The 26947-nt window shown below is 45.3% G+C and overlaps 1 protein-coding gene across 4 annotated transcripts in view; it reads left to right on the top strand.

The window, feature by feature from the left end:
- Nucleotides 1-25619, top strand: part of sash1a (SAM and SH3 domain containing 1a) — a 132083-nt gene extending 106464 nt beyond the window's left edge. For all 4 annotated transcript variants that reach the window (XM_059986353.1, XM_059986354.1, XM_059986355.1 and 1 more), the window contains exons 13-20: nucleotides 1343-1512; nucleotides 10669-10878; nucleotides 12572-12722; nucleotides 15633-15776; nucleotides 18967-19005; nucleotides 20031-21019; nucleotides 23005-23136; nucleotides 25044-25619. In XM_059986353.1, coding sequence (XP_059842336.1) covers nucleotides 1343-1512; nucleotides 10669-10878; nucleotides 12572-12722; nucleotides 15633-15776; nucleotides 18967-19005; nucleotides 20031-21019; nucleotides 23005-23136; nucleotides 25044-25115 — 1907 coding nt within the window. In that variant the 3' untranslated portion in view covers nucleotides 25116-25619. The remainder of the gene's footprint in view (nucleotides 1-1342; nucleotides 1513-10668; nucleotides 10879-12571; nucleotides 12723-15632; nucleotides 15777-18966; nucleotides 19006-20030; nucleotides 21020-23004; nucleotides 23137-25043) is intronic.
- Nucleotides 25620-26947: the final 1328 nt, after the last annotated feature.

Below are 26947 nucleotides of genomic sequence, written 5' to 3'. Positions count from 1 at the left end.
TTCCTATTTCTTTCGTATTTTTTTTCATGCACTATCTTCTCAGTTTTAATTCTTTCATGAAATTGGACCAGGAGGAATATCAGATCGCTGGGGTGGGAGGAAAGTTCAGGTTATTGCGGGGGGGGGGGGGGGGGAGTTAGAAAACATACAAAGTAAGGAATTGGACTACTACAACGGCAAGGTGAGTGAGAATCAGGTCATACTGTGGTGGGGGGGAATGTAGAATTAGTCCACAATGGGGATGTACAGGTGAGGGGAGGGGAAGAATTGGATTGCAATGGAGAGTTGAGGAGTGGGAATTAGGTCACACTGTAATGGTAGGGGGGGAAGAATTGGTTCACAGTGGGGATGTACAGATGGGGGGGAATGTAGAATTAGTCCACAATGGGGATGTACAGGTGAGGGGAGGGGAAGAATTGGATTGCAATGGAGAGTTGAGGAGTGGGAATTAGGTCACACTGTAATGGTAGGGGGGGAAGAATTGGTTCACAGTGGGGATGTACAGATGGGGGGGAATGTAGAATTAGTCCACAATGGGGATGTACAGGTGAGGGGAGGGGAAGAATTGGATTGCAATGGAGAGTTGAGGAGTGGGAATTAGGTCACACTGTAATGGTAGGGGGGGAAGAATTGGTTCACAGTGGGGATGTACAGATGGTGGGGGGGAATGTAGAATTAGTCCACAATGGGGATGTATAGGTGAGGGGAGGGGAAGAATTGGATTGCAATGGAGAGTTGAGGAGTGGGAATTAGGTCACACTGTAATGGTAGGGGGGGAAGAATTGGTTCACAGTGGGGATGTACAGATGGGGGGGGGGGAGAATTGGTCCACAATGGGAATGCACAGGTGAGGGGAGGGGAAGGTGGAAGATGGGCCACAATGGGAAGGTGGACCATTTGGACCACAAATGGACAGTGGAGGGTAGAGGTGATCAATATGAGGACAGGTGGAGATCTGGGCCAAGGATGGGAATTACTTTAGAGGAGCAAAAAGGCATGGGGGTGGGTGAGAGGGGCTACCAGAGCTAACAAAAAGGGAGTGATCAAGGAGAAGAGACTCAAACTGGGTATTAGTGGTCAAAGTCTAGCTAGTGGGGTTTGGAGAGGAGTGTTGGGGGGTGGGGGGAGAATCTGACCACAATAGGGTGGGTGTGGATAAGGGAGTATCCAGATGATATGCAGATGACAGAGGGGAAGAGCTACCCCCAGGATCCAGGGGTAGAATTTAGACCAAGTACAGCCACACGTTGCAGGGTTCCACGCAAGTACAAGTGTTCTGGGAAGGGAAGCTGAGCTGCTGTGATAAGTGCACTTCGTCACCTCTTATTGCCCTCTTTTTCAGGTGGTCAAACAGTGAGCACCACAGACTCGTCAGCCAGCAACAGGGAGAGTGTGAAATCAGAAGATGGGGAGGAGGAAGAATCTGCCTACCAGGGCCCTTTCTGTGGCCGTGCCAGAGTCCACACTGATTTTATCCCAAGCCCGTATGACACCGATTCACTGAAACTCAAGGTACCACTAAGTCTATCTTCACATCGTCTGTTTATTTTGATTAGGGAGCTTAAGGTAAAGGGCCCCTTGGGAGGCAGTGATTATAATATGATAGAATTTACCCTGCAGTTTGAGAGGAAGAGCTGAAGTCAGATGTTTCAGTATTACAGTGGACTAAAGGGAATTACAGAGGCAGAAGAGAGGAGCTGGCCAAAGTTGATTGGAATAGAACATTAACAGGGATGACAGCAGAAGAGCAATAGCTGGAGTTTCTGGAAGCAATTTGGAAGGTGCAGGATTGATGCATCCCAAAGAAGAAGCAGTGTTCTAAAGCAGACAACACAACCGTGGCTGACGAGGGAAGGCAGCGATAACATAAAAGCAAAGGGGTGGGCATATAATATAGCAAAAATGAATGGAAAGTGAGAGCTTTTCAATGGAAACCAAGTTGAGAAGCTTTTTAAAACCATAAAAAAAAGCCAAAAGGAGGGAAAAGATGAAATATGAAGGTAAGCTAGCCAGTATTATCAACAAGGATAACTGAAGTTTTGTCAGATACATAAGGAGTAAAAGAGATTAGATATTGGATCACTAGAAGATGATGATGGTGGGGGAGCAAGGAAGAACTAAGTATTTTGTATTAGTCTTCACTGTGGAAAACACTTGGAGTATGCTGAAGTTTGAGAGTGTCAGCCAGAACTGAGTGCAGTTGCCATTACTAGGAAAAAGATGCTTGGGAGGATGAAAGGTCTGAAGTTAAATAAGTCACCTAGATCAGATGGACTATATTCCAGTGTTCTGAAAAAGGTGGCTGAAAAGATTGTTGAGGCATTAGTGGTGATCTTTCAACAATCATTGGATTTTAGAATGGTTCTGTAGGGCTGGAAAATTGTAAATGTCACTCCACCCTTCAAGAAGGGAAGGAGGTCGAAGAGAGGAAACTGTAGACCAGGTAGCCTGACCTCACTGGTTGGGGAAATGTTGGAGTTGGTTGTTAAGGATGAGGTCTTAGGTCACTTGGAGGCGCATGATAAAATCGGCCAAAGTCAGCATGGTTTCCTCAAGGGAAAATCTTGTCTGACAAATCTGTTGGAATTCTTTGAGGAAATAATAAGCAGGATAGACAAAGGAGAAGCAGTGAATGTTGTGTACTTGGATTTTCAGAAGGTCTTTGACAAGACAACACCACATATGAGACTGCTCAACAAGCTAAGAGTCCGTGATATTTCAGGAAAGATATTAGCATGGATAGTGGATTGGCTGATTGGCAGGAGGCTACGAGTGGGAATAAAGGGAGCCTTTTCTGCTTAGCTCCCAGTGACTAGTGGTATTCTGCAGAGGCTGGTTTTGGGACCACTTTTTTATGTTATATGATTTAGATGATGGAATTGATGCTTTGTGGCTAAGTTTGCAGATGTTACAAAGGTGGGTGGAGAGACGAGCAGTGTTGAGGAAGCAGGGAGTCTGCAGAAGGATGTGGACAGATGAAGAGAACGGGAAACCAAGTGGCTGATGGAATACAGTCTGGTGCAGTGTATGCTCATGAATGTTGGTAGAAGGAATAAAAGCACAGATTATCTTCTAAGTGGAGAGAAAATTCAAAAATCTGAAGTGCAAAGGGACTTGATAGTCCTTGTGCAGGATTCCCTGAAGGTTAACTTGTGGGTTGAGTCGGTGGTGAGGAAGCCAAATGCAATGTTAGCATATATTTCTAGAGGACTTGAATATATAAGCAAGAATGTTATGCTGAAGCTTTATAAGGCGCTGGTGAGGCCTCACTTGGAGTATTCTGAGCAATTTTGTGTCTCTTATCTAAGAAAGGATGTACTGACATTGAAAGGGTTTAGAAGAAGATTCACAGGAATTGTTCTGCAAATGAAAGGGTTAATGTATTAGGAGTGTTTGATGGCTCTGGGCCTGTACTTACTGGGATTCAGAAGAATGGGGAGGGGCCAGGCTCTCAGTGAAACCCATCGAATCTTGAAAGGCCTGGATAGTGTAGACGTGGAGAGGATCTTTCCTTTGGTGGGGAAATCAAGGACCTGAGGGCACAGCCTCAGAACAGAGGGACGACAATTTAGAATGGAGATGAGGAGGAATTTCTTTAGCCAGAGGGTGGTGAATCTGTGGACCACGGGTGGCTGTGGAGGTGAGATCACTAAGTGTATTTAAGGTAGAGGTTGATCGGTTCTTGATTAGTCAGGGTGTGAAAGGTTACAGGGTGAAGGCATTAGAATGGGGTTGAGCAGGAAAATGGATCAGCCGTGATGAAATGGTGAAGCAAACTTGATGTACCAAATGGTCTAATTCTGCTCCTATGTCTTTTGGGACGGGGGGAAGCTGGTAGGGAATATGAATACTAGCATGGACAAGTTGAATTGAATAACTGATTCTTCAATAATTTGTTAACGTGTAAGTAGCATTTTCAGCATTTCTGTTAACATGTTGCCCTGGTGTAGTAAAATTAGTGATGCAGCTGGTAGAGACTCTGCTGCTGATCTGGTGATCCTAGTCCATTCCTTGCTTCCAGGGCTGTCTGTCTGGTGTTTGTACGTCCTTCTTGTGACCGGCTGGATTTCCTTTGGCTGATCTGGTTTCCTCCCACATCCCAAAGAATGCGGATTGGTTGCTTAATTAGCCGCTGTAAATCTTCCCCCCCCCCCCTCCCTCCCGTGTATATGTGAGTGATAGACTCTTGGGGGAATGTGTGGGGAGAACAAAGTATAAATGGGTACTTGATGGTCATGGCAGACGTGGTGGGCCAGAGGAACCGTTTCCATGTCGTGTGGCTACAGGATGCTTAAAATAAAACATCTCAATGTCAGTCAGTGAAGAATTACTGTAACTCCAAATACCTAAACTTTTACCACAAACTAGTGATAATCTTGTCTCATGAGGAAGGGGGACCGATCACAGAATCTGACTCAATATCAACTCTGCGGCTTAAAACTACAGGTTTCCCCCGCAATCCGAAGGTGGAGAGTTCCTATGAAACTGTTTGTAATCCGAAATGTCGTAAATTGAAAAAGCAATCACCATTAATTTATATGGGAAAAATTTTTGAGTAGAAATATATAAAGTATATAGAAGTATATACTTATAGTAAAAGTATATAAAGTTTTATATAGTATATAAAACTATATAAAGTAGAAATATTGTAGGTATGGTGTAGTTTCACTTATCAAACTCAGGAAAACAGCGAGCCAAAATCAATTTGCAGAAAAAAATCGGCACGTACACGCATGCGCAAACAAGGCTTCACAGTCATTGTAGTCTTTCTCGGGGTAAACACATATAAAGGGCGTCTTTTTTTCATAAAAGTGAAAATCCTCTTTGGTTAGCGAAAACAGCTACTAATGTAAGTCTTTCGTAACAGCGAGTTGTCGTAAAGCGAACGTTCGAAAAGCGGGGGCCAGCTGTATCTGGTTTTCCCTCCTTCCCACTCCCAACGACAGATCTGTGACTTGTAACGTTAACTCTGTTCTCCTTCCACAGCTGCTTCTCCATCCTTGTCCATTTTTTCCCCCAAAGACTTGCTTGTAAGAGCTAGGATGGTTTCTGTTTCAGTGCTGCAGATTCTTGTAGCGCTTATTAAGGAAATAGACTTTCCCTCCCAGCGTGTTCAGAAATTCCTTTTAATTTGGAGCACATTTGTCACATCTCTGATGCCGTAACAAAGCAACAACAGGTGCTTGGATTTCTCCATCTCCAGTGCCGACGCATGAAATCTTCCCTTTAACTTCTCATTCCCCTTTATGTTGCTGACGAGGTAAAGAATCCAAAACTCTACACAGCAATCCAACTGCAGCCTACTTAATGATCTGTGTACGATTTGCATTATTTCACTCTCGATTAGAATGCCACGTATTTCTTGTGCTGCACTTTTAGATAATCTGTGACCTTGCACATAAACTAGTACCTTTATAGAAAACTACAGCACAAAAGCAGGCCCTTCATCATTTGATGGCCTCCTCATTATATATCTGAAAGCTATTCGCGTACATTTCCCTGCACTAAGTTTCATCTTGTGTGATTATGTTCTGCTGACTGATCTGTATTCTGAGGCAGGTGACATGGTGGAGCCATTTCCCCTCAGGCCCATCAATCTGTCCTGACCTCTGTTGTCGTTGCAATGGACTGTTCACTTTCTCCCTGTGACCACATGGGCTTCCCCCGCTGCTCAGGTTTCCTCCACTATCCCAGTTACGTGGAGGCTGGTAGTTTGCTTGACTGCTATAAATTGCCCCCTGGTGTACCAGTGGGTTTTAGAATCTGGGGAGAGCACGTTAAAGCCTCAAATGGTAGAGGAATGATATTGTTCTGAAAGCTGATACAGGCTCTGGGGGCTGAAATGGTTTCCTACGTGGAGGTAAGGTCATCGTTATCATTAACAATATTCCCTCCTGTATTCACGTTTTCACTTGTTTTATGTCAAGGAGAAGTGATCCAGCACTGCCCCCTGTAGGTGGGGCAGAGTAAAAGCTTCTGTTCAGCAATGAACAGCTCTGGATTGAATTGGTGCGGGAAGAGAGGGTGTTGACCCTTGAAATTTTTCATCACTCCTCTTATGTGCACGTTCTAGTTCCAAATCCTTTGATTCTATTTGTGTGTGAAAATCTCATTTGGAGTGTGCTAAGTGATAGGTTATGCACGATGTTCCAGATAGAGAGCCCCAAATGTTTATAACTCACTTGGAAATAAATTTCTCATCTTCCTTCAAGTCCTTGAGGACTTTCCTCAGGGTAGCGTCCCATAATTATAGACTCTCCAACCAGAAGAAGCAGGTTCTTAACAACTACCCAAACAATCTAGTTCAGAATCTTTTAGTTAGATCAGTCCCGTTTTCCCGAACAGATTCGGCCACGCCCTGCAGTGCATGTGTAAGGTGGGTAGCTCGAGTGGCAGATCCTGACATCGTTCAGTGGGTGAAGGTTCTCCTCTTTCACAAGGGTGACAGTGTCAACAGATTTCATGTGCTGTGGGATGGCTCGCTATAGCACCATGTTAAACCTTCTGATATCTCACCATCACAGATGACCTTGTCCCTCTTGAAAATCTGGTCCTGTAGTTCGACAGTACGTTGCCCCTGTTGGAGTCGGCATCACTGAAGCAGGTGCTCGCATCCCGACCGGGTCACGTGGTCATGGGTTCAGCGTGAATCGTGAATGCAACATCCATTTCCAGTGCTGAACGATTGAGCAGCCTCTGCCCAGTTCAGTTTCCCATCAACTTCGCTTTGTAAGCAAACTTGAATAGATTTTGCTGTCTTTTCCTCTCGGACCTCAGTATAGAATGAAAGTAGCTGATCCCCTTGTCCTAATCCCTTTGGCACCTCACTAGCAACAGCCTGTCAAACTCTTTGTTTTACGCTTTATTCCCGCTCTTTTATTTCTCTTAGCTAATCCACTTTCCATTTTAATTAGGACCGTTAATTATCACACATTAATGTATGCAATTAAAACGATTCCAAATTAATGTGTTAGTTTTTTTTTAACTCCTTCTCAAGGGAAAGAAATTTAATACTTTTCCAAACTAAATTTTGCACAGTGCTGACTAGGTCCCGTGATCTAGGAGGCATAGAGCAGAGACCCAATGCTGTATGAAACTCCAAAAACAACTGCAGATGCTACAAATCTGAAATAAAAATAGAAAATGGAAATGGAAATACTTAGTAAGTCAGGCAGCATCTGTGGGAAGAGGAACGAAGTTAACATTTCAGGTCGAGCACCATTCATCAGGATTGAGAAAGGGAGAGATTACATTCTGAGGCATTCTCTTGGTTCCGAAAGTAGAAAGCTCAAATCTATTAGATTTTCTTTTAGCTCAATTAGCACAAGATTGTGAGACGTACTTATTTCAGTAAAGCAACACACAAAATGCTGAAGAAACTCAGCGGGTCAGACAGCAGCTATGGAAATGAATAAACAGTCAAGGTTTCGGGCCAAGACCCTTTTGCAGGACTGAGAAGGAAGAGGGAGATTCCTTTACTAAAGCACCAGTTCTGTTACTGAGATTCAAAAGTCCAAAAAGGCCACTAATTGTTAGTACAGAGTCATTTAATTTTGCCTGGATTGACTTATTGCCTCTAGTCCATTTAAAAAGTCAATTTTAACACTTTTATCTGAGGTAAATTATCTGTAACACCAAATGATGAGTTGTCATTTGAGGTTGAAATAATACCATATTTTTGGATTGGTTCTGCTTGTTCCAGGGAAATGGTAATGGCGATGGCAGGCACTACCCACTATACCACACTTGCCTTTCAAGCCAGAGGCTCATGTCACATCTGTTCATTTTTTTTGTAAATCTGTTTGACAAGTTGTTCCTCCATTAGGTGATCCCTCAGTTATAACCCAGCAATGGTGCAAGGTAGTGTGCAACTTCGGAGGTGTTCCCTGTGGCTGCTGCCGCTGGGCACGGTGGCAGGGATCACAAAAATGTGAGGCTCTGCTGAAGTGACTTTGCTGAAGATCGCTGAAGAATCTTGCAGGTGAAAGGACCCACTCAACCTGATAAGCTTCTGCCCGTTCTTTATCCCACACTTCATCTTTGCCCATAACCCCACAGATCAGGCCTCCTCATCTGTATGACCAATTCCCCTTCCTGTGGAATCTAACTCCACAGCACTTCCATGTAATAAACCCCTTCTCTCTAGACACTTTGCCAAACACTTTTTACCCATGTTCCTCTGGTTACTGATCCACAAAAAGGCTGCATCCATCATTAAGGAACCCCATCACTTAGGACAATGGTTCCCAACCACCGGGCCGCAAAGCATGTGCTATCGGGCCACGAGGAAACGATTTGATTTGAAATGATATGAGTCGGCTGCAGTGCAAACCACACACTTTGCGGCCCGGTACCGGTCCGCAGCCCAGTGGTTAGGGACCGCTGGCCTAGGACATGCCCCCTTTTCGTTATGACCATCAAGGAGGAGGTACAGGAGCCTGAAGGTACACATTTAGTGTTGTAGGATCAGCTTCCTCCCCTCCACCATTAGATTTCTGAAAGGATGATGAATCCATGTACACTACCTCACCGTGTTTTTTTCACTCTCTCTTTTTGCGGAAATTTTTAAAAATATATTTTCTTAGTGTAATTTATAGTTTTTATCAATATGTATTGCAATGTACTGCTGCCACGAAACAACAGATTTCATGAGGTGCTCCAGTGGTTCTGATTCACTTGGCTGTGAAACCTACCACTAGTAAACCTTTCACATTTTTCAATACATTTATTAGCCATCTCTCTCAAAGGAAAACTCACCCTCCAGTCTCTCCAGATGACTGAGCCTCACTAATATTGGTGCCATCTAGGTCATAGAGTTGTACAGCATTGCCACAGACCCTTTGGCCCATCATGTCTATGGTGGCCACGGTCCCTATCTATACTCATCCCACTTACACACTGGAGGCGACTTACAGTGGCTGACTTACCTACCCACCTGCACATCTTTGAGATGTGGGAGTAAACTGAAGCACCAAGCAGTCACGGGGAAAACTTGCGAACTCAACACTGACAGCAGCAGAGGTTAGGATTGAACCTGTTGAATTTGTACCAGCTTTGTCACTGCATCATCCACAGACAATGATTGGGACAGGAATGGTTCAGCATATGGCTGTATCATGAATGGTACTGAGTTGGGTATTCTAGATGGTGGAAAGGTGGAAGGGAAATTAGGCTCTGAAAGAGATTGTGGAGGCATTAGTAATGACTTTCAAGAATCACTAGGTTCTGGGATGGGTGGAAAATTGTGACATTCCACTTTTCAAGAAAGAAGGGAGGCAAAATAAAAGAAGTTATAGGCCAGTTGGCCTGACTTTAGTGGTTGGGAAAATGTTGGAGTTGATTGTTAAGGATGAGGTTTCTGAGTAGTTGGAAGCAAAGGTCAGAGGCTGCGGTTTCCTTGAGGGGAAATCCTACCTAACAAGTCTGTTGGAATTCTTTGAGGAAATATCAAGCCCAATAGACAATCAGTGTATGCTGTGTACTTAGATTTTCAGAAAACTTTTGACAAGGTGCCACACGTGAGGCTGCTTAACAAGAAAAGTGCCAATGGTATTACAGGAAAGCTACTAACATGGGTGGAGCATTGGCTGAGCAGTAGAGGGCAGAGTGGGAATAAAGAAAGCCTTTCCTGATTGGCTGTTAGTGATTAGTGGTGTCCCACAGGGACCACTTCTTTTTACATTGTATGTCAATGATTTGGATCGCTTTGTGGCCAAGTTTGCCAACAATACAAAGACAGCTGGAGGGTCAGGTAGTGTTGAGGAAGTAGCGAGGCTACAGAAAGACTTGGACAGATTAGGAGAATGGGCAAAGAAGTGGCAGGTGGAATACAGTGTCTGGAAGTGTATGGTCATACTTTGTAAATGGAGAGAAAATTCAAACATCTGAGATGCAAAGGGACTTGGGAGTCCTTGTACAGGATTCCCTAAAGGGAAGTTCTTGAAAATTATTCCTGGAACGAAAGGCTTATCATATGAAAAACGCTTGAGGTCTCGCTGGAATTTAGAAGAATGAGTGGGATCTCATTGAAACCTATTGTATGTTGAATGGCCTAGATAGAGGGGAAATATGTTTCTTGTAGTGGGGGAGTCCACGGTCCGGAGAACACCATCTCAGAATAGAGGGACGTCCACTTAGAATGGAGCTGAGGAGGTATTTCTTTAGCCAGAGGGTAGTGACTCTGTGGAATTTGTTACCACAGGGGGCTGTGGAGGCCAGGTCATTGGGGGTATTTAAGATGGGGGGGGGGTTAATGGATTCCTGATAAGTCAAGGCGTGAAAGGTTACGGGGCGAAGGCAGGAAAATGGGGTGGAGAAAGTGGTTGATCAGCCATGATGAAATGGTGGAGCAGACTCGATGGGCTGAATGGCCTTAATTCTGCTCCTATGTCTTGTATGTGATTTGTAAAGTACCTGGATGTTGGGTTGCAGTATTCACTTACATTTCTGCATTATCTGTGTGACCTTGCTCAATGGAAACTGACTGTTGGCTTCCAACAGGATTAACGTTCAGGAGGCTGTACTTGATTGTCTTGATGTAATGAAAGAAGCTGCATAAAGTGAGATCTTTCTTTCTCCAAGGTGCACATTTCAACTGCAATCACTGCATTTAATTAAGTTACTTTTGCACTCAACAGAAGATAATAATGCTCCCAACCTGTTTTCCAGAAAGGTGACGTGATAGATATAATCAGCAAACCCCCGGGGGGAACGTGGATGGGCCTGCTAAACAATAAGGTTGGAACGTTCAAGTTCATTTACATGGATGTTGTGAACGATGAAGTGGAAAAGCCGAAGAGGCCGAGGAGGAGGAGACGAGGAGGCAAACACCCCAAGCCACACACTGTTCAGGAGCTGCTCCGGCGATATGACCTGGAGGTTGGTTTTGTAACTTGCAGGTTTATTGAATGACTTCCGAACTTTGCAGTGAAGAAGGTTTAATCCACGTAAGGGCAGTCAGAATTTGAGAAAGTCTCTAATCACCATGGGAAAACAGATACGACAGCCTTTCACTAGGATGTCTGCAGTATCATTCACACATTGAGTTCACCTATAATCATTAGGGTCCTATTGATACCTCAGTAGCACAACAGCAAGACAAATTGCATCAACAGAAAAACACCTGACTCACTCAGAAGGATGGTTGGTGCTCCTACTCAAGTAGGCAGGAGGTTCATGAGATCACCTGGTATTTATTGCTCAGCTGTATTCAGTTGGATCTATGCCCTGCTCATTCTCAAACCTCCAAAAGTGTCTCCCCTTAAATTAGTTTTTCAACATCCTTTTGCAAGTTGTTGGATTTGTTTTGGTCAGTAGACCCCAGGTGTGAAAGAACTTGCTCTGACAAAAGTAATCTTCGCATCCTCTCTGTTTGTTTTGCCTTAAATCTAACCTGGGAGCTTTCTGCTTTGGAAATAGTTCCTGCTAAATCGGAAAAAAAACCTTGTCTGGATATTCACTAAGATTTGACATATTTCCTTAACCGTGGTTCTTGAAATAGCAAATTGTTCCTGAGCTGACTGAAGTGTGTTTTATGAAGGTTTAACGCATCTTACTTTTTGTATTCTATTTGCTATTTCAAGAACCCCAGTTAAGGAAATATAATCAAGTGAATCTTGCCGTTTTTTAATAGATTTTGCATCTTGGCACCTTCAAAGACTCTTAATTTGTCACCCCACCATTATGGGTCCTATGGGTGACTTAGTGCCTGACATTAAATTCACCTGCTGTGTGCCCACAACATGAGCTCCATTTCAATCTGTATAGATCAGGGGTTCCCAACCTTTTTTATGCCATGGGCCCCTACCATTAACCGAGGGATCCGTGGACCCCACGTTGGGAACCCCTGCTGTAGATGCTGCCTGACCTGCTGAGTGGTTGCTGTTTTCTTTCATTTTCCTAAACACTAGAGTGAGCCTCTCCTCCATTAACTGCACTTCTGAGTTTCAGGTTTTCTGTAAACTTCAAAATTACTCCTCTCCTGCCCTTTGAGCCACGACACCCAGCAATTCCTTATTTAAGCCTAATCATGGGACAATTAACCTACCAACCTGTGGGTCTTTGGACTGTGGGAGGAAACCAGAGCACCTGGAGAAGACCCACGCATTTACGGGGAGAACGTACAGGCAGCGGTGGGAATTGAACCCATGCCGTTGGTACTGCAAAGTGTTGTGCTAACCACTGTGCAGCCATGCCCAGTTATCCAAACATGTATCCAAACATTGATCCGGTTGGAGCGTGAGTTTACAAGTTCATTATCTGAATGCTCAGCACTGCTGACTGTCCTCTGGTCCTTGACCTGTGTTTTAATACTGCAGCTGTCATTCTCTTGTAATTTGTCAAACAGCCTTTTAAATCTAGTTACTCGCTACTAATTGTGTGGAACAGTAGTTAACTTACCCATAGTAATGCAGTGCCAGGACTAATAGAGGCACGAGTTCAAACCCCGATGCAGTGCGATGGAATTTAAATTCTATTAATTAAATAGACCCATGAGAAGAGACTTGGGCCTGTTATCCCACTTGACCGTTTCCTAGTCTCCATCACTCTGTTGTGTTTGTTCTGTTTCCAGCAACACATGCCAACTCTGCTGTTGAATGGCTACGAGGACTTGGACACGTTCAAGCTGCTGCAGGAGGAGGACTTGGACGAGCTGAACATCCTGGAGCCAGAGCAGAGGTCTCGGCTGTTGCTGGCCGTTGAACTCCTGCACGACTATGACAGTAAGACCAGCACCTTAATTTGCAGTAACGTATTTGAGGCGATACAAAGGGTCATTTGTTGAGATTTTTGTAATATCTGCACAGTAGATGTAGTTAAAGCAAAGGCATTTTTGGTACTGTTGAAAACTCGGCTTCTTTCAAGGAGTGTTCTCAGAATGTGATTGTTGGATGTGATAGCACTCGTCAGTAAGGTACACCTCTCCCACCTGTGTATCCCAAAATTTATTGCTTTGTTGTCTATTATTATTAATTAGTTTTTCTTTCTGTATTTGCACAATTTGTTGTCTTTGTGTGTAGTTTTTCACTGATTCTATTGTGTTTCTTTGTATTTACAATGAATGCCCACAACTAAGTCAATCTTGGTAGTAGATGGTGACATCTACAGTATGTACTGTGATAATAAATTTAATTTGAAACTTTCTCCCTTTTGGCCCATTGTCCATCATTATCCGTCCTCAAAGAAGGTATCCAGTTATAGATTTTTTTTTTTTTGGATGCCCCATCTGTAAAATCAAAATCGCTTCCCACTTGGCCGTCGCTTTTGATTTTGACAACGTTTATCCTCGGGGTGTGCAGGGTGCTCTCATGGTTGGATTATTACTCAGATTTGCACAGAGGTTGCTGCACAGAACCCGGCCATTTTGTCTTGTGCGTTCGTTCAAGGGACGTGGGCTTCACAGGCTGAGGAAGCATTTAGCTGCCCGCTCCCTAATTGCCCTTGGGAAGCTGGTGATCTATTGCAGTCTTTAAGGTGTGGGGATACCTGTCAGCAACAGTGAAGGGATTTTGATATGTTTCCAAGTCAGGATGGTGTGTTCTTGCAGGGAAACTTCCAGAGGACAGTGGTCACTCAGTGCTTGCACCCATGTATTGTCTTCCCAATCCCATGCAACAGTCCATCTTCCATATCCCCTGAGGCTTCATCTTCTCTCTCACCACTTTTAAATGCCATCGTGGTCCCTCTTTCCTTTTCTCTCCCAAGGAATTGCTGCCTAATTTTTTTCCCTTGTTATTCCTGAGCCACCAGCTGGAACGTACACTTTAGCTGATGCAAAAGTGTGACGAGAAGTCCTGAGATGGGCCCAGGCAATCGAAGATACTGCTGCATGTATAGTCACTGTTGAGGTATGAAGTATCTAGGCTTTCCCACAAGGGATTGAACTGCCCATTAACAGGCTCCAGCTCAACGCGCACAAAATGCTGGAGGGATTCAGATCGGGCAGCATCTATAGAAACTAATCAACAGTCAATATTTTAGGCCGAAATACTTCGTCAGGACTGGAAAGTTACGGGGAAGTAGCTAAAGTAATGTGGTAGGTAGGGGGTGGGGGCGGAAGGAGTACAAGCTAGAAGGTGATAGGTGAAGCCAGGTGAGTGGGGGAAGGGGGTGAAGTAAGAAGCTAGGAGGTGATAGGTGGAAGAGATGGAGGACTGGAGATGAAGGAATCTGATTGGAGAAGAGAATGGACCTTAGGAGAAAGGGAAGAGGGAGGAGCACGGGGTAGATCATTGGCAGGTGAGGAGAAGAGAAGAGGTAAGAGGAGAGGCAAAGTGGGGAATTGAAGAAGGGAAGGGGGGAAATTAGTGTTAAATTGGAGAAATTTATGTTCATGCCATCGTGTTGAAGGCAATCCAGATAGAATGAGGTGTTGTTCCTCCAACCTGAGAGTGGCCTCATTAAGGAGGCCTTGGAACGACATAGTGGAATGGGGATTGCAATTAAAATGGTTGGCCACTGGGAAATCCTGCTTTTTTTGTGGATAGAGCAACGAGGCTCGACAAAGCAGTCTCCCAATTTACATTGGATCTCACCCAAAGTTGAGGAGGCTGCATCAGGAGCACCAGATATGGTAGACGACCCCAAGAGATTTGCAGGTGAAGTGTTGCCTCACTCGGAAGAACTGTTTGGGGCCCTCAGTGGAAGTGAGGGCTGAGGTGAATGGATTTTTTTCCGCTTGCAAGGATAGTGACAGGTGGGAGCTTAGTGGGGAGAGACTGACGGACAAGGGAATCATGGAGGGAGCTGATCCTTGTGGAATTTGGGGGGAGGTAAAGATGTGTTTGATGTAAGATTGAAATTGAAGATTTCATTGAAGATGATGAAAGTTGGGGAGAATAATGTGCTGGGTGCAGAGGCTCAGGGAATGGTAGGTGAGGACAAATGGAACTCTATCCCTGTTGAGTTATTGGACTCTTTCTCCTCATGTTCAGGACTCAGAACGTGAATAATTGACCACGTTTGGGCAGAAGGGATTAGTTTGAGTGGGTTCATTGGTCCGGTGCTGTACAGTACTGTGGCATAACTAATGAGATGGAGGTGAAACTCAATGCATAATGAAGAAAAGCTTCAGGACTACTGTGGAGCAAAGAACACCAGGAAGTTTTGGAGCTGTAGACAAATTACGTAGGAGTTACTCGACATGACAGGCTGCATCCTTGAAGAGAGAAGCCGTGTTCACATTAACTCAATGACCTTCCAACAGAATATGCAGTTCTGATGGAAGGCTGTCAGCCTGTAACATTAATTCTCTCTCCAGAGATGATGTTTGATGCGCTGAGCATCTTCAGCATATTTTGCTTGCTGCTCCATTTAATCCTGATTTAAATTGAAGTTCTCCCAATGGTTGTTTGATTTGATTTGCATTAATCTCTTCTCAACATTGTTTCCCAAATTGGTATTTTATGATATGTACAATATAGATTGTCCTTCTCTCAACTCAATACATAATTAGTTTGATGCGTCCTCTCACAATGCATCAGCGCCTGCTGATGGGTCTGAAAGGCTGCTGGCCTGGAGCCAGCCCCTCTGTGTTCAGCCGTTGTGGGTCATTAGTGATTGATCCTCGCAGAGTCGTTGTGGTGGCTATCCCTTCTGCGTTAATTGTCCTTTGATGTTTCCTCCCTGCACAGGTAACAGTGACAAGGATCTGCCCGGTGAATGTGCTCCCAAGGAAACCTTACCCCGCTATTCGAATAAGACCACTGGCTCAGACCCGCAGAGGCAATCTCCTTGGGACTCAGGCTGCTTTGAGGAGAGTGGATTTCCTGAGAATGGTAAGGAGAAGACCAATCAATCACTTCCCAGTGCATCGTGTTCTCTCACGTCTTGTGAACGCATGATTTCAAGGGGAGTGTGAATGTGAGTGGGACCGTGCTTCAGGGCCTGTTAAACCAGCCTTATGCAAACCCTCAGATTCTGGTACTTAGAAAAGGAACAGATAAATTCTCCCAGAAAACATATGGGAATCTGTGAGATTCCCAGATTAAAGAATGGGGTTAAAGAATCTGATTCCTGTTCCAGAAAAGGAATGGGATTCGTTAACTCGACTGAAGCACAAATGCCTTGAATCTGGCTGATCTGTTATGCATTAGCTAGTGTTACTGAAACAGATTATTCTGCCATTATGGCATTAGAAGGGTGCTACCTGCAAATGGACTGCTGCTTTCTCTGTATTACAATAATGACCAGCCAGTGAAAATCAAAAAGAACTGCAGATGTTGGGCATCTGAAATAAAAGCAGAAAATGCTGGACGTACTCAGCATGCTAGGCAGCATCTGTCGAGACAGAAATAGTTAACGTTTCGGGTCCTTGACCTTGCATCTCAACTGGCGACACAAGAGAGTTCAGGTGCCGGAAGTGTGCAACGCAAGATCTGCTGGAAGATCTCAGGGATTGAGCAGCAACTGTGGAAGAAAAGGAATTGTTGATATTACAGGTTGAAACCCTGTATGTCACATTCCTTCCAAAGATGCTCACTGAGTTGGGTGTTGTTTCTTCAGAGCTGCTTTTTCATTCTACAGACACTGTATGATGTTAATATTTTTATTTCACACTTCGCAAATACTTTGGCTGTTAAGTGCTTTGGGACTTCCTGGGGTTGTGAAAGATGCTGCAGAAATGAAATTACTTTCTTCCTTCAGAATCTGTTCTGCCTCCATCTGCCCTTTCATCTATTCTTATTTGAGTTATTTTAGCTGCACTGGGAACGCACGGCTTCGTCTAAGTATCCAATTAGTTGAGGACCTACCACAAACTTTAGCAAAGTGACTTTGCTACCCATGGTGACCTTGATGCTGAGAATAATTCAAACAAACTGGAACTGCTAATTATTTTATAATGCGCGCTCCCTACTGTGTCAAATATTTATACCCAATTTGTCAGCCTTGTAATGAACAGGTCAGGAATACATAAGGTATAGGAGCGAGATATTGAGATGTTACAACATGGAGCTCTGCTTCAGCTGCACCTTCCATTTGACAGTATTGAGCAACGTAATGCCCAGGTATCCCTTAACTTTGTGATTCATAATCACAATGCCAATCCTTGTTGCGACACTGATTTGTATAAAATGAATAGACAGAGTGCTACCAGAGTTTACTGCTCTGTGGATCAGAGTTATGGCATAGGTCTATGTTCAAGTATTTCATCAGATCCAAAATTGATCCCAGTTCTCGAGGTTAGTTGAGAATGATTGCCTTTTGACATCGAGATAGCCGGGCGTGGCTTTGAGGCAAAGGGCTTCAGGAGAAAATTCTTCTGGAGGTAAGGTGCTACTTTCAACAAAGGAAGATGGTTGTACTTATTGGAGGCCATTCATCCCAGCCCCAGGATATCACTGCCGAATGCATTCCTCTTACAGCCAGTGTCAATTCCCATTACATAATTGGTCATTTTCGCATGGCAATTCCTGTCACATAATTGGCCATATTCACATTGCAGGTCCATTACACAGCATTCATCTACATTACAGTATAAGCCTACATCACCGCATTGCCCATCATTACATTACATTTCCAAATCTCATCAATGGGGCATTTTACGGTATTAGTCCACACTACAATAGAAATCTGGATTTAGAATACAATATTACTCCAGATTACATGACTAGTTGAGCAATGTAATGCCCTGTCCATTACATGTCATGTGTCCACATTACAAAACTCTGTGATTGCAGCACTGACTTTTATAACAGCAAGGCATGAACATTCAGTAGCCACTTTATTGGGCATCTCCCGTACCTAATGAATCAGCCACTGAGTGTATGTTTGTGGTTCTGCTGCTGTAGCCCATCCACTTCAAGGTTCCACATGTGTGTTCAGAGCTGTTCTTACACACGTCACTGTTAACACATGTGGTTATTTGAGTTACTGTCAGCTTGAAGCAGTCCACCCATTCTCCCCTGACCTCACTCACTAACAAGGCATCTTCACTTTCAGGTACTGCCTCACCAGATGGTGTTTTTTTTTGTTTCTCGCACCATTCTCTGTAAATCCTCGAGACTCCTGTGCATGATAGTCCCAGGAAATCAGCAGTTTCTGAGATACTCAAACCACCCCATCTGGCACCAACAATTATTCCATGGTCAAAGTCACTTAGATCACATTTCTTTCTCAATTTGATGCTTGGTCTGAACAACACCCTAACTTATTGACATTGAGTGCATGTTTTTATGCATTACGTTCCTGCCTCACGATTGGTCAATCAGATATTTGCATTAACGAGCATGTGTACAGGTGCGTCCAATGAAGTTTTGGGCTGAGATCCTTCTTCAGGACTGTGCTGGAAAGTGGGGGGGGGGTGGTATGAGGCCAGAATTAAAAAGTGGGTGGGGGGGGGAGGATTTCCAGCATTTGCAGACTTTCTCGGGATTATTATTACCTAATAAAATGGCCACTGAGTGTGTATGGTGCTACAGGTCTGTAGTACAAGCTTTGATTTTGTAACACTCCTATCCACCTCAGCTACGATTGTAATTAGGTGGGAAGGCAGAAGTGAGCTCGATTAACTACACAGAGCTGCGTTTGGCAGTGGGGTGGGGGGTGGGTGGGTTGAGAGAAATCTTCTGCTACAAACACAGAGAGAGCCTGTGTAGGATTTTGGACAGCTGATAGGTCCAATATTGGTTCACCTGTTCAAAGCCAAACAGCTGAGGGAGTGATGCTATTTGTACCTCGGGAAGGATTGATTGCTTAATATGGCCAGATGGTGAGTTACTCCTTCCAATTCCTTCTGTGGCATATTCCCATAAGCAAGGGGTACAAACAGACAACTGTGTTATGAACGTTGTTGCAAGAGGATTGATTAAAAAGAGTCCCTGGTACACTTATTGAAATAGGAATTCCCTTGGTCCAGGGAGCTTGGTGAAAGCCTTTGATCCAAGAAGGACACAGCACCAGTGAGCCAGACTCGTGTTTCACTCTGTTATGCACTGATTTTCACCGACTTGTTTATTTTCGATACAGGGTTGGACCTAAGGAAGGACAACCGGCCAAACACAGAAGGTCAGTTGCAGTTGAGATCTGATTGCCAGACTGCGCCAAAACACAGACTAAAGCTGTCACAGGTCAGGTGGCTCATTTCCCTCATTGCTGCCCAGTCAAGAATTTCAAGAGTTGCTGACAGCCTATCAAAGGCGAAGGGCAAGGATTTACACTTATATAAATGAACTAATGATGAAAATGGCAGGAAGCCATGTGAGAACAGTGTAGGTAATTCAGTTTCTTGGCTCTCTCTGACTCTGAGTCAGATCCTGGTCAAATTCCAGTCCAGCTTCACGCAACAGTGTCCCACCAACAGCAGTGATGCTGGGGACCAGATGTTGGCCTTTCAACAAGCAGAGTTCAGCAACCTTACAGGGAGAAAGGCCCCTTCTCTTCCTCATTTAAGGGGTCTTTCACGTACATTTCAGAAGCCAGAGAAGGTCTCAGTTGAATGCCTCATCTGAAAAATGGTGCTTGCACCAGTGAAGCACACACTTTGTACTTAAGTGACAGTGCACAATTCAACCTGTTTTGTAATAGGCTGACTTGTTAGTACTATTAACGTTTACTGTCCCGAGCCTTATAGACTCATCAGGCCAGTGCCGGTTTCCGTAGCGTGAAGCGACTGAGAGTACAAGACTCACCCACCCACCCGATAGGACGCCAGTCTATCATGAGGTCAACCCCCAGCATTTTGCCAGTACCCATTTTCAGCTGGGTGGACTTGGAGCAGTGTGTGGTTAAGTGCCTTGCTCAAGGACACAACCCACAACCTCGGCTGGGGCTCGAACTCACGACCTTCAGATCACTAGTCCAACACCTTAACCACTTGGCCACATGCCACACATTTGTTAGTATCATAACAACACAGAATTAGGCCATTGGATTTTCTGGCCGCACCTTCTACTGTGCGGGTTGCGGGTGCATTTCCAATTTGTGGACTCTCTGAATTAGGAGCCTTCCATAGGAGTAGAACCTGCATTCCTGTTGGTAAATTTTCTTCCAAAGTATTTGCATCATGCTGACAAACTTTTCCTTATCTTTAGGCAAAAGCAGGAAGTCATGGCCGTTAGTGACAGCAGGATCGCTGGCAAAACTGGGGTTACCATTCCAGTGCCCACCATCAGAACACCTGCCAGTCCACGCCACAGACGCTTTTGGGAACGTAGACTTTGGGAGAGACGAGGAAAAGCCGGCAACCCTGTGCGCCTCCCCCTGTGTTCGGTTGGGTTACACCGGGCTTCCAGTTCCTCCCCAGGGCTGTCAGAGGTTGCCGGCCAGGACGAATTCGGAGGACCTGGTGCACTGCCATGCTGCCCGGAAGCCGTGGCAACGGTCCCGCTCCTTGGATGAGCTGCACCGAGGTGCCCACTCTCCCTCGGGTGCAGGAGCTCGGCCTGCGCCGCCTCAGCAGGTGGGACTCGGCACGCGTGGGGCTGCAGGAGCCCAGGGAGAGCAGCCGGCAGCCGGCAACCTTGCCCCCGCCCTGCTGACAGCTCGGGTCGCCGCCCCGTGTCCGCCGTCGGAAGGGAGGAGTGTGCTCTCCCCGACTCCAACGTGTGACCTGCCCGGTCAAACGCCGCTTGAGCAAGCGGCCAGTTGCAGAGACCAGGCGGGGACGTGCACTTCAACAAAAGACCCAGAGACAGTGACCGAAAGCAAACCGCGTAGCCACCACCCTTCTCAGCCACCACCCGTGCCTGCCAAGAAATGCAGAGACTATATGAGAAATGGAATCCTCCCCACCTCTCGCGTGTTAAACAGCTCTAACTCTTCTACTGGCAGCCAGTACAGACTGGCGCCCACTTTGCACGCGCACTGTCCCACTGCCGAACCAGCCAGCTTACCGCAGATACCCTGCCCTCCGGTGTCTGCCCCGGCCGAGGCCTCCTGCACGCCACAGCTGAGGGTGAAGCTGTGTCCCGCCTCTGGACGGAAGCCCCCCCGGATGCGAGAGGTGGAACTAGAAACGTTAATAGAGAACAAGTTAGAGTTGGAAGCAATTGATCTGACAGAGAAACCCTACTCCGATAAGGTACAGATGAATGTTTGTTGGGGAAACAAATGGGCTGTAGTCAATACTAAGGTTGTGACCCTTATTTAAGGGCTCTGTAGAACTGCAGGGATATTGTTAGAAACATTGCATAGATCAAAATGTTAAAAGATTCATTTATTATCAAAGCACGTGTCCATATTCAACTCTGAAATCTGTCTTCTCCAGATAGTCACGAGACAAAGAAAGGACGTGGAAGTCAGTCAGAGAGAAACATCACACCCCCCCCACCCACCCACACACACACACACACACACACACACACACAAAAACGAACAGCACCCTGATCATTAACCCCTCTCTCCCTGCAGAAAACGGAACAGGAACATTGACCCCCCCCCACCAAAAAACAACCCCCTCCCCCGCCCAAAGAAACTAAAAGAACGTCAACCCACAAGCCCCCTCCCTTCACACAAAACGGAACAGGAACACCGGCCCCCAAAATACAACCTTTTCCCCGCAGAAAATTAACCTAACCAGTCGCAACAGAACATTTACCCCCCTCACACAACAAGACCAAAAAGGAATGGACGATTATTTAAAAAAAAACTCAAAAGTACGAAAGTCACAAGTCTGAGAAAGTCGACAGTCCAATCCGTACACGCAGAACCACAATCCCATCCTACGATACCACCGACATTCATCGAAAGTGAGGGACACCGCTTGAGGCGGAGAGACTGCCTTGATTAACCCATTTTGGCTGAGTGGTTAGTGCAAGGCTGTGACAGTGCCTGCAGCCCACCACTGACTCCGAGGAGGCTATACGTCCTCCCTGTGACTGCATGGGTTTCCTCTGGCTGCCTCACTTCCGCCCACGTTCCAAACCCTGCGCTTTTGTCGGCTACGTGGCTGTAATTGGATGGCAGGGCCTCGTTGGACCAGTAGGGTCTGATACCCTGACGTAACCACGGTTGGACGCTCCTCTTTCCTGCTGCTCCCCATGATTGATGCCCACCCTTCCCGCTCATGGGATCTGCTGACAAGGAATGGGTAACGTAAGGCTGGTTGACTGCTGCCCTTTGGAAATCAGGAGGTGAAGCCTTGAGGCTGTTGGGCAGCTCGCAGATGCATGGTGTGTTGGGTCTGTAGGTACACAGTCAGAGAACAAACACAGGATGCTACCGCATAGTACAGACCCTTGGCCCGTGATCCTTCTCTGAGATCAATCTAACCCCTCCCTCCCACACAGCTCTCCAATTCTCTTTCATCCATGTGCCTATCTAAGAGTCTTTTAAATGTCCCTAATGTATCTGCCCCTAACACCACCCCTGGCAGGGTGATCCACGCATCCACCACTCCCCGTGTAAAGAACTTACCCCTGATATCCCCCGATACTTTCCTTCAGTTATGCCCCTTGGTTTAGTCATTACCACCCTGGGAGAAAAAGTCTCTGGTTATTCACTCGATCGATGACTCCTTTCATCCTGTATACTTCTATCAAATCACCTCTCATCCTCCTTCACTCCAAGGTGAAAAGCCCCAGCTCACTCGACCTTCCCTCACCACGCTTCACCGTGAGTTCTGATCTTGGCCACGACGCTGCTCCAACAACCCTGCTTCTGCCGTGCAGAACCCAAAGATGCCCAACCAGGAACCCAATGGCAGAGTTTACCATGTGGTGGAGGAGGAGGCTGTGAGTGAGCAGGAAGTCGTTCTTACGAGATCCTAGAGCATCACGAGAATGCATACTGAGATTGTAGAATTATTGCACCCTCCCTATTACTCTCAACAAAGGTGTCACCCCATTAAACATCAGTTGCATCTCCCTCACCATAAAAACCTGGGCCAGAGGTTGCTGATTGGTTGAATCAATCACCTGAATGTGAGCCATTATCTGCTTTGATCATCAAATAACCTGTTAGGAACAAAGCTGACAAAAACGAATTAAGCCACCAGCTGCTTAAATTTTTGTGTAAAACTCGCTCTGGTCTTTAACTGATGTGGCCCGGCCTTTTCTCGTGTTTCAGCATGGTCGCTGTGGGATTCCGATGGCACTAATAGAGAGGTATTCGGAGAGCCTGCAGCACTCGCTGGAGCAGGTGGCTGCAGCCATGGACCTTGTCAGAGTCAGACAGCTTCGCAAGCAGCATCGAATGGCCGTGAGTGTTGTGAGCAGTAATCATAGCGAGTCCAGTGAGTGTCGTCACTCCAAGCGTTCTGGTGCGAGCATCATTTCCCCTTCCCCTTCCCACTCGCATCCTCACACCTTGTCCTTTTCCTAGCCGTCGGTCCTCTGCCTCAAAACCAATTTCCAGTTCAGGCGCAAGTGAGCTGCACAGGACTGTAGTAATTTTATGTATTGCACTGTACTGCTGTGGCAAAAAGACGTCATGGTGTCTGTTAGTGACGATAAACCCGATTCTGATTCTATTGTGGAAAGGCGGCAGGGAGAGGGAGTCATAGTTGGGGGAAGGAGCGAGATGTTCTGTAATGATCAATAAACCAGTTGTTTGGAATCAAACGACTTTGGCTGGTGTCTCAGGGCTGGGTGTGTCTGAAACTCCCCCACCACCATCTCTGGCATTCCTTCACTGCCACCTGTCCCACACCCCTCCATGGCGCTCTACCCTCACTTCTCCCAACATCCTTGGCTTACAAATTCACTGTCCGCTCCACGTTGACAAGTACATGAAGATGAATGTAAGTAAGTGAATCTTGTAGGTTATAAATGATGGCTTAAGTGTCCACTCGAGATTTTTTTTCTAAGATCCGATGGAATATCTGAAGAAACTCAACCTGACAGGTTGGGAGGACTCATTCTGCTGTCCTGCACTGAGATGTTGCCTTACATTTGCATGGCAGCAAATTTTGATTAGAACATACTAAATACTCACGGTCAGCCCAGGGTATCATTGAAACGGGAAGAGGCCGTCAGAAGAAGTAAAAGACAACTGGATTGATGCCACCACAGTGAATAGTCTGCCCTTGTCACACTTGTGTGAAATGTCAGTGTTGGATGAATTCAAGCTATGCGCACAAAATGCTGGAGGAACTCAGCAGGACAGGCAGCATCTATGGAGATGGGCAGATAGTTCACATTTCTGGCTGAGACCCTTCTTCAGGACTCTACCCAAAATGTTGACTATCTGCTCATTTCCATAGATGCTGCCTGACCTGCTGAGATCCTCCAGCATTTTGTGTGTGTTGCCCTGGATTTCCAGCATCTGCAGACTTCCTTCTGTTTATGAATTCAAGCCCTACGTTAGAACCCATTGCACACAATGACACTCCAGTAAAATCTGGGGTACTGTTGTTTGAGCTCTTAAGGAGCAGTTGTCCTTCTAAGGTGCTTGCAAAAGATCCCCTGAGACTAAAACACTGTTGGACCATGCTGGACAATGTTTACCTGTAATTAATTTATGCATCTGGCAATTACCTTACTGCTGTGCATGAACTTACAGCTACATTTTTGTCCTTTATAACAATGACTGTTCTTCAGAAATACTCTCGTGTACACCAAATTAATCCAAGCTCCTGTTATGAAATTGGCAATTAAAAAAAATCATTTTGTTTAAAACTTTGGGCATTATAAATTCCAGTTGCTGAAGTAAAAAGATGTAGTTGACCGAAAAGCAGGAAGTCACAATTGTTTCAATGGGAGAAATTTCACAAGGTATGATGAGGAAAATTTCCAGTTGTGGAAAGATGTGTGCTGGCACAGTCCATGAAGTATGTAAATTATTTGCTTTTTCCAATTGTGTATAAAAATAAAGAAATATATTACAATGCTAAAAAATGACAGTGACCATGCTCTGCCTGACATTCTGATTCAGGTTGTTTCATGTTGGGTTGTAATAAAATTCCTTGCTCGCACGAAGCCCACGGTGCAGTCTACAAGGACACGTGTACAACAGCAGAATGGTGCAAAGATAGAAATGCAAAATCTCTTCCCTCATTTGACGCAACAAAGGAAATTAATTTGTCTTTGAGTAAACTGTGAAAAGTTAATTGGACTGAACCAGTCAAACGTCCAGAATCACAACTTTTCTGTTTGTATGATATTTAGATTCCGAGTTCCTTCGATAAGATGAGCAAAAATTCGACAGCCCTAGAACTGCCCAAGTCTTCGCGGAGCTGATCTTCGGAGGATTGGCACGGATCTCATCTCATCATCAGCACTCCGAGGCGTTAGTTAGAAACCTGATGGAAGCAAGGCCAGCAGGTCCCTGTGGTAAAACCAGGTGTGAACACGGAGAGGCACAGGTTCCCCCCCCCCCCACCCCCACCAGGGGTCCGATCGAACAAAGTGAGGGGCGACGGAAGAAGCAGTGTGGAGCGGAGGTGCCCACCGTGAGGTTGTGGGGTGACGGTGGGGAGCCCTCCTGATGAGGCGGTGTTTCCTCCTTGGTAGAGAGGACTTCCGCACACATCACTGCTGGCGTTTCTCCACTGCCAGCATTCATGTGCATATCACAAAGTCAACCACTGCTGTGTCAAATAATCACTGAAGACTTTAGTGTAAAGCACACCCACTACAAGCAGCTCTCTCATTTTCTAACCTAGGCTCGCGCTCGGAGCACGGACGCTCTTCCGCTGTCTGTGTTGGGACATCGGGCCATTCTAACTCTCCACTTCAAACCCAGAATCACTAGCTTAAATCTACTAACTATCCAGTACTATTTGCTTTGCTTCACTAGGCCAATTAGTCATACTTGTGACCTGAGGTGGAAATGTGCCATAACTCTTAACGCTTGTAACCTACTCCTTCATCGTTGTGCTAGCAAATTGTTGGCTTTGGGTCTGTCTGGATCATGTCACCTCTTAATGCCACGTGCTGTCTGTATTTGTGAAGCTCAAATCCTAATAAAGAGGAACTGGATTTTTGAGATACAGGAATAATTCATAAATGTTTTACAAACCAGATCGAGGAGGTGGTCAGTGTTTCACTGAATCAACACTGATGCCATTCGGGCTCTCGTGTCCACGTGAGCTATTCAGTTAAACTCCACCTTGCTGTTCCTGGCCTTTTCCCTCTGTTTTCCTCTGATATTCCAGGAACCTTGAACGGCTGTGCCTCCTGGGCCCGGAGGAAGGATTTTATTTTTTGCCTTCAGCTCCAGAATCCTGGCAAGTTCCATTAGCCTTGTGACGGCCCAGGGAACCATAATTCCCACAAGGTTATGCAAGGATTTCCCAAAATCCTGTTACTTGCTCAGCACTTGATGAAGAGCATTAGGTGCTCCACTGATTGAAGTCTGCCATTAAGCTCTGTAAACACATTCTGCCCAGATTCCATAAATTCCGTTCTCCCTGTTCCCCTCCCAAACCCACTTTGTTTTTCCCAATCCACCCGGAATCCTGGGCCTGGCACATTTACCTAAAGTAGTGATGTAATCCTAATGCCAACGTCAGGACTTCCACATAACTAATTCTGGTTCTGTAATCGAAATTAATAAAAAAGAATAATCTTAAGATGCTGAAAATCTGATTTTAAAACAGAAAATACTGGTAACGCTCTGAAAGTCAGGCAGCATCTGTGGAGGGAGAAACTCAATCTGTCAGGTTGAGGGAGGGTCTCTGAGTGAAACACCAACTTGTTTCTGATAGACGGTCTTTAACCTCAAATGTATACTCATTTCTGATGAAGGCTGTTCAATCTGAAACGTCAATTGTGTCTCTCCCCACTGTTTCTGCCTGAGTGTTTCTGTTGTTTTCTGATTTTAATCTCCAGTTACTCAATGCTTCCCACTAGTTTCCTTCACTTAGCTTTAAATATTACAAGCTCTTTTGTGACATTTGCAATTTAAAGAAAAAAATGTAATCTTCTAATTCTCCATCTGAGTTTGACACTATTTAGAACAGGATCAATTTCTCAAGATGTATGCCAGTCAGTGTCCAAGTGTCATGTTAAATGTTGCCAGCAAAATTAAATACTGAAAAGCAGCACAAAATTAAACTGATGCACTTTTT

Source organism: Hypanus sabinus, chromosome 12, assembly GCF_030144855.1.
Source record: "Hypanus sabinus isolate sHypSab1 chromosome 12, sHypSab1.hap1, whole genome shotgun sequence".
NCBI classification, from domain to species: Eukaryota; Metazoa; Chordata; class Chondrichthyes; order Myliobatiformes; family Dasyatidae; genus Hypanus; species Hypanus sabinus.
This window is presented reverse-complemented; position numbering and strand designations above follow the sequence as displayed.